The sequence below is a fragment of the Drosophila melanogaster genome, chromosome X, assembly GCF_000001215.4.
Source record: "Drosophila melanogaster chromosome X".
Lineage (NCBI taxonomy): Eukaryota > Metazoa > Arthropoda > Insecta > Diptera > Drosophilidae > Drosophila > Drosophila melanogaster.
The window spans coordinates 5,673,604-5,684,754 of record NC_004354.4 but is presented as its reverse complement, the minus strand read 5'-3'; the positions used below and the strand labels follow the sequence as shown (position 1 = coordinate 5,684,754).

Sequence of the window (11,151 nt, the reverse complement as noted above, 5' to 3'; positions counted from 1 at the left end):
AAGTAGCTCACTCAGCTCAACCAAATCCTTAATGGAGCCAAACAGTTTGCCAAAGTCAGTTAACAACTTTTTGATGGTTGTGCAACATTTGGCGTATGGATCGTATCATATTTTGTGCGTGCTCTTTAATTAGCTTAACTATTTGTTGATATTGCACAGCTCGCAGTTGAAACTAGTTAATAATTATAATCATATATGCAATTATGATCGGTAGCTTAAAAGGCGGCTTAAAGATGTCTTAAACTTGGAAACAAATTAATGATATCACTACACCGCAAAATCAAATGCCATTTGAAATATAGTTTGTTAAAATATTTTATTGGTATAATCAAAAAAAAAAAAACATACATACATACGACTTGTTAACAGGCCATGGCATTCTATATTCTATATGCACTGGCGCGTATTACTATAACATATAACTTTGTACAGTTTAGCTTAGAGAGAAGTGGCAGTACGACTTGTAAGACTTGGTAGCTGAATAATGGGCCTATTGCCAGTAGGCGGGCACCAGCTGAACGGGACCCTGGATATTGGCCATTTGGTAGGGCGACGGCGGCGGTGGTGCCATTACGTTGACGCTGCAAGTTGAGAATGACATCATTAGATCCAACTGGAATTGAATTTTGGCTGGAAATCAGTGCACAATTACCGCATGGGCTCCGTATCGCGATAATAACGCGGCCTGGGCGCCACATAGTTGTTCGAGGTGAAGCTGCGCGGATTGGCCACCGGGAAACGTATGGCGGGCTGCTGGGCATTGGACGCACGTCCTCCGATCCTGGCCCGGGCTCGAGGGCGTGCCACTCCGGAACGTGACGCTGCTGCTGCTGCTCCGGCGGCCGCCGCTCCACCGCCTCCGGCCGCTATAGCTCCTCCGGCTGCTACCGCACCGCCGCCGAGCGTGTTCAATGCAATGCCACCGCCCAGACCCAGGCCGCCCAGATTTAGAGGACCCAGTCCGCCGGCCGCTGCTCCCAGCGCCGGCTGTTGCCACATGGCCGCCAATTGAATGGGCACCAGGGCGGGCAGGGAGACGGTGACGGGAACGCCGGGTGGTGGACCAGCTGGCGCCTCTGGTGCCGGTGCCGGTGCCGGTGCCTCGGGCTCCGGTTCCGGTTCGTCCACATCCTCTGGCGGCGCTGGCGTTGTGGCCTCCGGCTCGGGTTCGGGCTCCTCGGGCTCTGGCTCCGGTGCCGGAGTCGTCGGCTTGGCCACATCCTTCCAGGCGGCTAGCAGGGCCAGCAACTCGTCCTTGGTCACATGCGAACTGTGCGATGGCGGCAGCGGGCTAAACTCAAAGCTGGGACTATTCCAGCCGTGACTGAGGCCACCGCTACTCCAACCGGGCGGCGGACCGGACCCAAAGAGCGATCTCTGCTGGCGGGGAATTGGTCCAGAGATTGGGCCCGGAACGAACTGGGCGTTGGCCAGCTGATCGATTAGCAGGACCACAAGGATTCCGAGGCTAAGGCTACTCTGATATCTGGCCATTATGACTTAACTGGAGCTGCTGTGCGCGATTTGTGTCTGCGAAGTTAAACGATAGCGGAGCTTATATACTCCCATCGAAGATCTGATCCCCGAACTCCGTTCGTGAATTGGGTTAACAATTGGCTGCAACCGGACTAGATCGGACGGCTGGACATGGACATGGACCTGGGCCCGCTGACCGGAAGCGTCATGGACGCCTCAAGAGCTGCCTCTGCAGAGCTGCACAGCCGAGGAGCAATCGGCATTGGCATTTGGCCAACTGGTTCAGTTCGAATCCAATCGCTGTTCACGCATTTCAGTGTGCCTAGGAAGCGTGCGCCATTTATGGCCAACAATTGCATCACATACTTATACTGGATTACCAAAGTAAATGGTCCGCAAATGAAAATGAAAACGCGAGCCGAGTCGATGTGAAAAGTGGAAAGCGCGTGCAAAAAGCGGGCAGATGGATGGATGGATGGAAACTGGTTACTGCATGGACTCCTCGCAGCTGTGTAGCATAGTGTTTTAATTGCCATTAACTGTGCCAATAGCGGGTAAATAACATATTATGTGTAACCGCAAATCGACTAATTAACTTATTCAAAGGACTCAGCTGTTGCTCATGAATATGCATGGCAACGCGGCGTATGAGTGATATGAGATAATCCATCAGGAAAAATGTGCCAACACTGATTGTGAACTGCAGTCGGTTAATTTGCACTATCTATAGGATCCTAGTTACAAAATATACAAAATATTCACTGGGCAACAGGGCGTATGAGTGATATTTATAATATTGTATGATATATATTTATCTACATGCCAATTAGTGCGTCTAATCAAGATTGAAGGGTGAGCAGTCCCAGGTCTTTTTATCCTCGTGAAACTGAATGAGCACTAGTTCATAAGTGGCCACCGTGCCCGCCATCTAAAAGATATGTTTGCATGTAGCAGACATGGAGATGCGAAGATTAGGGCTCAGAGTGGAATATCTCACCGCCAGGAACAACTTTCTGGTGACATTGAAGAACTTGAGCCCCGTAAGCGCCACCTGATCGCTGGCCAATTCGGCGGCGAAGCGGAAGACCTCCGGATGATATCCTTTGAGCGGGACAAGGCGCAGCAGACGCAGTGGCTCCCTGGCCTGGTCGTTGATCGCCGAAACGAAGAGGAGCACGGCCGTTGATCGGCTGAGCAGGAACAGCAGCGAGAAGTAAAAGTAGACGGCGTGGGCGGAGGAGGGCATGGTGCTGATTAGCAGGAAGAGAATCATTTCAAGCTGTGCCATCGTCTGCATAACTAACTCACTTGATGCTCTTGAGGAGCTGCAGGCAGATGAAGTACAGATTGCTGCCAAACGATATCAGCATTATACCGGACACGGCGTCATCCACCTCCCGTATGAGCTCTACTATGGAGCGATAAAGAGTGCGTGACCACGTCCAATAGGCTTCCGGCATGGGCTATAAATATCCATCCTCGATCATGATGGATGTGTGTTAGGAAAGTTAGTTAGTTAGCCCACCTGTCGCACCTGCTGCTCCAGGCTGCGGTTCAGCCTGGCCAACATCTCGCTGAGACCCATGCCCAGCATCATTAGGAATATGTCCATGTAACTCCAGCCGAAGGTGAGCAGCACATTCTGGATCTTGCCCAGCCAAGCCAGCCAGTTGGAGTAGGGGAACACTTCGAATAACTGGGCACTGGCGCCAAGCAAATAGGATTCCACGGGATCGCTTCTTCGTGGGCAGAAGTCGTAGTAAACCACCGAAATGATGCTCAGCAGGTGTTCCACTGGAAAAAAAAGCACGCCCGGTTATACTCAGCGAAATCCAAACCCAAACAAATTTGGTGACCCAACTCAGTGAAACTACCAGCAGCACGAAGGCCACCAACTTGAGGCGACGGGCAGGACGAGCACGTTGCAGGCAACAGGTGTAGCCCGGTAGCCGTCGCTCCACCGCCGCCCAGTGGCGCATCAATCCAGGCCAGAGTTGGGCCAGGTTCAGGAACTGCCAGGAGGCGATCAGGATGCTAACGTGAAAAACGATGGGCTCTAAATGGTAATTAACATATGCAATTGGTATGTTGCGAAGAAAAGCATCATTTAATCTCACCCACACTGCGCACATCCAGCACACTGTGGGCCACACGGCGAATGCTGAAGGCCAGATCCACCGACGTGGAGCAGAGGTACAAGGAGCTGTACCAGAATCGCCAGCTGCGCCGATTGAAGCTTAATCCCCTGTACGTTGGAGCACTGATTCCACACACGGGCATTAGGCAAAAGCACTGGGCCACCGCCAGAACTGGAGCAACTGCCTCATGGAAGGAGCCATCGTGTAGGAAGTTCTTTCGCGTTCCCCGCACCTGGCTTTCTGGATTGTAAAAGGTAATTAAGATGAACGTACTCATGGGATTCTAACGATTTGGATAGATTCACCTCGAATTTGTTCCAAACCGCTTTTAAGATTTTTCAACCACATCTTGCCCTGAACTTTCAGATGCCGAACAGCACGATTGCACCGATTTCGCCCTTTCAGCTGTCGCATTGTGTACAAGCTCTAAATCCTGACTAAACGGCAAAAATGCAGCAGGATATCATAGAAGTCCACATGTTATCAACTAATGGCCAGTGATGAGGAATAAAACAGGTCCGTGTATGATATTTGTAAGTAAATATACTTTTTATGTACATCTATTTGACGTGCATCTGGTTTTTAAGAATTTAAAATAGTGCTCTTAGTGGATAATATTAATTTAATACGTTCTGTTCAAATATTTATACATTTGGCATCACTTGTAACGAGTATTTAATTAGCGCGACCTTGAAACTGAATGGCTCCACAACATGCAAATTGGCAGCACACTCCATCAGTTATGAACTTGGCACTACTACTTGGAAAATTATATGATAAATGATTGCTTGGTCAAAAGAAACTATGTGCAGCTGTCGCTTGGCGCAAAATTGATTGCGCATAGATGAGCTGAAAAAAAGTCATCATCATAAAAATGTGGCATTAAAAACTAACTAACTAACCGCAAGTGAATAGAAGTGAGTATAGAACGAGAGTACTAAATTTCTTTTTTATTTCAAGGAATTTAATTTCTTTGCAAGCTACTTTTCTACAAATATCCTTTAAGGCGGGCTTAGAATTTCAAAAATCGATAGGCGCCTGCGCAGCGCGTCAATCGATAGAACGCCGATTTCTTAGATCAATAGAAAAGTTCGCATCGAACTTGTTGCCAGGCAGCCAACATGTTCGATCGCGCTCGGACTAAAAAACTGTAGCCCAGCCGCTCATTTCGTTTGTTGTTCTTGTTGCCGCTGTTGTTAATTGACGACAGTGAAAATACGACACTTTGCGCTCTGCGATCGGTTAGTTAAGTTGGCTTAGTTGGCCCAAGCAGCGCTTCTGTTTCGATAATTCAAAAGTCGGAATTGTGAGAAGGCCAGAATCGGCTGGTTGTATTTATTTTGTTCCGTTTATTTTTGTTACTGTGCTGCGCGGAGCGATTTAATGTCAAATCCAAAATGCAATTCGAAAGCATTTAAGAAACGCCAAACGAAGTATAAATTTATAATAAGCGGAAAACAGTGAAACGGGTTCGAGTTCGGGTGAGTTGTTGTTTTGTTATTATTTTCGTTGGTTTTTTGCGTGCGTGTGTGTGTGTGTGTGTTTCTCTTTCAAGACCAGAATCCAAATCCGGCCAAAAAAACGGCCTTACCTTTGTTAACAATTTGAGTTGCGCGTTTTTATTGTTATTGCATTTGGTCCAAACGCACACACAGAGAAGCGCAAACTGCACGCGCGCGTGTGTGTGTGTGTGTGTGTGCATTTGTAATGGAACGATAATGGAACGGCTGTTTCCACAATTCAAAATATGGCCATCCTTCTCGCTCACATCCCAAATCCCGAATTCCACCCTCTCACAAAACAAAAAAAAAAAAAATCAGCAAAGAGGGGAGAAAGAAGTGGATGGGCAAAGAGGATGCATCGGTACACCGAGAAAAACAAATCTACATTAGGCAGCCAGCCAATTAAGGATAATACCCAAATATCGCAATCTTAAATTCATTTGCTTATGCTGTTGAATCTTTTCAGATTTCAAATTGAAAATTTTTGTGAATGTGACATTCCTTGAGTCTCATCGAATTTTTAAACAAATGAGTCATTTGTTTATTTGCACAAAATGAGCCAGACTTGGGAAAAATAAATTGGAAATGGAAATGAAAGTCAGGCTTATAAAGTCTTTTGTTGTTATTTAAACAGATTGTTTGATACCGCCGCTTCCGATTTGCTTTCTCTTTCGCTCTTTCTTTCTTCCCTGTCCAAACATCAGCTGCATGAATCATCATCTTCATCCCCCATCCCCATTCGCCCCCTCCCCCCACCCTTTAACCCACCGCAACAGTTGGTAGCGACTCATTCAGCTCAAGTCTCTTAAAAACGACGAAAAGCAAAGAAAAACCCAGCTCCAAAACGATCCACAATACACATGTGCACTATCTACATATGTACATATGTATGCTCGGGCTTATTCAGTGTATATTATATATACTCGTACTATATATGTATGTATGTACATACATACCCCCCATATCGGAAACTTATTTGGTATTTAGCTTTCGATTAGTCAGCGAAATGCAACAAAAGTGGGAAATATGTATTTCTCGTGCACCGACACGATCAGAAAATAAAATAAAACGGAAGATAATATCGAGTAATTCTCAATATTAAAACAGAGGTCCTAACTCAAGAAACCCCAAATAACTGCACATTGATCTTAAATTTGATTTACTGCATAGGTATTTTCCGAAAACCCATTTAATCCCAATGTAATTAGAGTCGTTATAATACATTTTATCTATCATAATGTTTAAAAAGATGACATGAGATTATGCCGATTTAATTGATATCACGACCAACACAATCGGGGCATTCACAGCCTTATAAACGGGGCTAGATAAAAACGGGCAGATATTGATCAGAGGAACCCTTTAAGAAAATACATATGTACAAATGCGTCTAACCTTATTTGCATTCGACTTTCCGCCCGCTACATAAATACTTGATTGTAAATATTTGTTGATTGATTATTTATAAAGCTTCGTTCCGCCTTTTTTTTTGGACGGTGGGAACCCGAGGCTGATAAGACTTTGATGTAAATATGTATATATGTACATAGCGCATATCGTATTCCTTATGTGCTTAGCTGTGTGTACATATGTACATATGAATGTACATAATGAGCATACTTGTGAGGGGCGCGATCTGAGTGTTATCTCTGATATCTGTGCCATCATCATCGTTGCAAACTGTTGAGGGGCAACTGGCGGCACACTCGCGGTTAGCACTTTAGCTGAATTAATATATCTAGAGAATTATATATGCACATAGCTAATAGTTGGACCTCTTGAAATGCCCTCTGCTGTTTGGACACGCATTTATGGGTAGGGAATTAAACGAAACGGCATGGCGCATGGTGCTCATTTCGGACGGGATGCTCCGGGATGCATATTCAGATTTCCATTTCCAGTTGCGGCCCGATGCGCTCCCCCTATTCGGAAACAAAAGCCAGAAAGTAAGAACGAACTGAGTAGAACCGAGGAGACCGAAAAGAACTGAAACAACTCACATAGAGTTGGAAAACAAACACACATGTTGATCATGCATGAAAGCGGACCGCTGCTCCGCCCCCTCCCCCCCTCCCCCCTCCATTCCTTGAACTCCCCATATTTGGACGGATGATGAGGGGTTCCCAATCCTAAACCCATTTGCCGTTCCCAGAAGCATGAAACCACCACGCACCGGAAACAACGTTAAATGCGTAACAAGGCGCTTTTTAATTTAACCGATCCAAATAAAAGAATTAAATAAATGGAATTGTGTCCACATGCAAAGCAGTTGGAGGACAGCAGCGTTATCAGCATTTCGAAGCCCACGAAAACGCATGACGAACGGGCGGCTTAATTGAAATTGTCATTGATTCAATACGCAACATGCAGAGCAGCATATCATGATGGTCGGTTCGTTCTTCGTTTCACTGGGAAAAAGCGAAATTGAATCCATTTTGATTGCGTTTGTGTCGCAAGAGCAACACATTGCCTGCGCCACATCGCGTTCGCTTATCAACGGGCGAAGAAAGGAAAATGTACATTTAATTGGTCGTAAAAAAGTGCATTGTAAATGTTAAAGTCGCTGATAGCTTCGGGCCGCTTGTTCGCAATGATAACGACAGTGTAACAAATTCCAGAGGGGAGCCCCTTCCAAAATACGAGATTCCAAAAAAAAAAAAACAAAAAAAAGAAGAAGCGTTTCGAAACTCTGAAGAAAACCCAGAGAAGATAAGAGCGTACTTGACAGCATATAGCAAAACTATTGTACATTTCCAAATTTCAATTGGAATCGAAACGGGAACAGTCAATCGCTTGGGTTATCGGAATAATCGCCTCAATTGCGTGAACCTATCGACACAAAGTGCATTGGTATTGAGTCAAAGTAAGGTTTGCTTATATTAACTTTCATAGATTGCATATTTTTGCCGGCTTATTCATGGGAATAAGAAATGTTTGAGCTGAACTCGATAGCTCAACAATAACACGACTTGGCGTCAATTAAATGATAATACGTGACTAGACCATGGAAATCCAATGTATTGCTATTGGATACAATACATATACAAGTAGTTGTTGAAAAGAAAGCAGCGAAAACTGGTCAGGTAATGAGTCATCATCATCGGAGTCATCTTGGCTGATTAGCACAAAAGCCAGTTCTCATCTGTATGCAAATGGCTTAAACGCTTCTACGTACATAAGTAGTTGATGTTGTTAAACAGGAACTTAAGATGCCACCAACAACAGTTTCCACAGCAATTAAACCCAAATTTTTAATTGCGCATAACAGGCGTCTCTCATGTTCCTGTCCGCATTTGACATTGATCTCCTTCTGAATCCTGATTCGATAATATGTAATCTTGGGGCCATCAATCACGCAGTCAGCAGCGATTTGATATATGTATATATAACACCATATTATTCAAAGCCGTTTGCCTTGCTCGGTTGATGAGGAAATTGGTGAAAAACTCGAACTTTTGATAAAAAAAAAATTCGTACAAATGTGAATTCAAATGGCGTGCAAACCGGCTCGATCATTACGATTCGCCAGTTGGCCAGCTTGGCTCGGCAGAAATCTTATAACAAAATCCGTTTACATAAATCAAATGTCTCGGATGCGATAAGCTGGTGGGAGTACGCAGACTTCCTCGCTAATCCCGTCGATCGGATCGGGTTTTTACTCGGTGTCACCGACGACAAAACTGGGCTATTGCATCCGCAAAGCGGTGATTAGTTATCTTTTTGTATTACTCGTACGTTCATTCATTCACAGATTTTCCACGCGCCTGAAACTTGATTTTGCTGATTACATTTCCTTTATCGCGGAGCACAGAAATGTACACATTAGTTCGTTTAGATAGTTAAATTCTTAACAATCCCTTCTTAACAAAAGCATCATGCTTCTGGGCAATTAGGAATGGTAATTTCATTCATTTCTCTTCATAAGTTAATTGTTTTCAAATAACCAAGCGGATGCATATTGAGTTGTCTACATCCGGCTATTAACTTCCTTTTTAATTACTCATGATACGGGCTAACAAATTAAAAAAAAAAAAACAATAGGATTAGCATAAGCGATTTGAATGCAACCAATTTAAAAGATACAGCTCCTTTTCCTGTTCAAAAATAAGTAATTGAAATTGGCTAATCACATCGTTTGCTTGTTTCCCCCGCAGAATGGATCAGGACATGGGCATGGCAACGGGCTACTTTCAGGACGCAGACATGCAGATGGATGAACCGGCGGCCGCCACGCAATCGATCTACCCGCATTCGGCGACATTATTCGCGGCCATTAGTGCCTGTGTCTTTGTGACGATCGGCGTTCTTGGTGAGTAATTGGCATCCCACATTCAGCTCCTCGATTAGCTAACCTGTTTCTCTATGCTGAATTGCCGCACAGGCAACCTGATTACCCTGCTGGCGCTGCTCAAGAGCCCCACGATACGGGAGCATGCCACAACCGCCTTCGTCATTTCGCTAAGCATCTCCGACCTGCTCTTCTGCTCCTTCAGCCTGCCACTGACCGCAGTGCGATTCTTCCAGGAGGTGAGTCATTATACCTGTGAATGTAATATACAATTAGTGAATGATTATAATTTGCTCGATTCCAACGACAGAGCTGGACTTTTGGTACCACATTGTGCAAGATCTTTCCGGTGATCTTCTATGGCAATGTGGCTGTTTCACTCCTCAGCATGGTGGGCATCACCCTGAACAGGTAGGCCCAAGTCTAGTCCGCATTGTCGCAAGCTAATCCGCAACCGTCACCCTAATCCCCTGGCAGATATATACTCATCGCTTGCCACAGCCGCTACTCGCAGATATATAAGCCTAAGTTCATAACCCTGCAGCTGTTGTTCGTTTGGGCCGTCTCCTTTCTGCTGTTGGTAAGTAAGGCGTCTTCGATTTGTGTGCACACATTCAACTAATCGGTTTTTATCTTCCCAGCTGCCGCCCATATTGGGCATCTGGGGCGAGATGGGCCTGGACGAGGCCACCTTCTCCTGCACAATACTCAAGAAGGAGGGGCGATCGATCAAGAAGACGCTGTTCGTGATCGGCTTCCTGCTGCCTTGCCTGGTGATCATCGTTTCGTACTCGTGCATCTACATTACGGTGCTGCACCAGAAAAAGAAGATTCGCAACCACGATAACTTCCAGATCGCAGCGGCCAAGGGCTCCTCGTCGTCCGGCGGCGGATCCTACATGACCACCACATGCACGCGCAAGGCGCGCGAAGACAATCGACTGACCGTCATGATGGTCACCATCTTTCTGTGCTTCCTCGTCTGCTTCCTGCCGCTAATGCTGGCCAATGTGGTGGACGACGAGCGCAATACCTCGTACCCCTGGCTGCACATCATCGCCTCCGTGATGGCCTGGGCTTCCAGTGTCATTAACCCGATCATCTATGCGGCCAGCAATCGCAACTACAGGTAAGTTTGCTGGCAGTTTTGGCTGCTATCGGGTTTAGCTGCTAATAGCGAATCTATCTTCTATTTCAGAGTGGCCTACTACAAGATCTTTGCGCTGCTCAAGTTCTGGGGCGAACCGTTGTCGCCGATGCCGAGTAGAAACTATCACCAAAGCAAGAACTCCAAGGAGCTGTCGGGCGTCATCCGCAGCACGCCGCTGTTTCACGCTGTGCAGAAGAATAGTATTAACCAAATGTGCCAAACATATTCAGTATGATCGAGCTCGCAGTCGAGAGCTTGTAATTCATATCAATTACCTACTTATTACTTGTTAGTTCATAATTATTTACGATGTATGGCCGTGCTTACATCAAAGACAATCGAATTAAATACATATACGTAGACCAATTGAGAATTCTGGTGTTTTTCAAGTTTGCATATTCAAAGAAGGCTGAATTAAAGATTGAACTTAAGATTTGCCATTACTTCTACAAGGCGCTAACTCAACGTTTTTGCTCTATAATGATCTTAAGGACCACAAGTAGTTAAGTAGATCCCATTGGATCCGACTAACATATGTAGAACAGGGAATGCGGCACTTGTTTTTTTGTTTTTTAACTAATTTCCATGAACCCATGG

General features: G+C 45.4%; 3 protein-coding genes and 1 non-coding gene across 7 annotated transcripts; 2 read left to right on the top strand and 2 right to left on the bottom strand.

Moving 5' to 3' along the window:
* Nucleotides 1-298: 298 nt before the first annotated feature.
* On the bottom strand, nt 299-1,515 carry CG42449 (uncharacterized protein). Of its 2 annotated transcripts, NM_132016.3 has the most exons (2): nt 653-1,515; nt 299-581 (listed from the first exon to the last, which is right to left on the bottom strand). In NM_132016.3, exons 1-2 carry the CDS (start codon nt 1,492-1,494, stop codon nt 491-493), a joined length of 933 nt encoding a protein of 310 aa, NP_572244.1. In that variant the 5' UTR covers nt 1,495-1,515; the 3' UTR covers nt 299-490. The 2 variants fall into 2 exon arrangements, with proteins under 2 accessions (NP_572244.1, NP_001162677.1); NM_001169206.2 differs by having other exon boundaries at nt 299-1,515.
* A 751-nt stretch (nt 1,516-2,266) lies between these two features.
* Gr5a (Gustatory receptor 5a) lies at nt 2,267-4,138 on the bottom strand. Its single transcript, NM_078495.3, has 7 exons — nt 3,920-4,138; nt 3,594-3,854; nt 3,338-3,532; nt 3,002-3,270; nt 2,785-2,939; nt 2,474-2,726; nt 2,267-2,404 (listed from the first exon to the last, which is right to left on the bottom strand). Exons 1-7 carry the CDS (start codon nt 4,026-4,028, stop codon nt 2,312-2,314), a joined length of 1,335 nt encoding a protein of 444 aa, NP_511050.1. The 5' UTR covers nt 4,029-4,138; the 3' UTR covers nt 2,267-2,311.
* asRNA:CR44958 (antisense RNA:CR44958) lies at nt 2,628-4,128 on the top strand. The gene is made up of 3 exons (NR_123801.1): nt 2,628-3,539; nt 3,613-3,868; nt 3,981-4,128.
* Nucleotides 4,139-4,777: 639 nt separating the features above from the next.
* Nucleotides 4,778-10,925, top strand: Tre1 (Trapped in endoderm 1). 3 transcript variants are annotated; one of them, NM_080053.4, is made up of 7 exons: nt 4,778-5,095; nt 9,271-9,425; nt 9,498-9,643; nt 9,715-9,815; nt 9,882-9,984; nt 10,046-10,533; nt 10,603-10,925. In NM_080053.4, the coding sequence occupies exons 2-7, from the start codon at nt 9,272-9,274 to the stop codon at nt 10,787-10,789; spliced, it is 1,179 nt and encodes a 392-aa protein (NP_524792.1). In that variant the 5' UTR covers nt 4,778-5,095; nt 9,271; the 3' UTR covers nt 10,790-10,925. The 3 variants fall into 3 exon arrangements, with proteins under 3 accessions (NP_524792.1, NP_001284901.1, NP_001245534.1); NM_001297972.1 differs by having other exon boundaries at nt 10,582-10,925; NM_001258605.1 differs by lacking the exon at nt 4,778-5,095 and adding an exon at nt 7,797-7,979.
* The last annotated feature ends 226 nt before the right edge of the window (nt 10,926-11,151 follow it).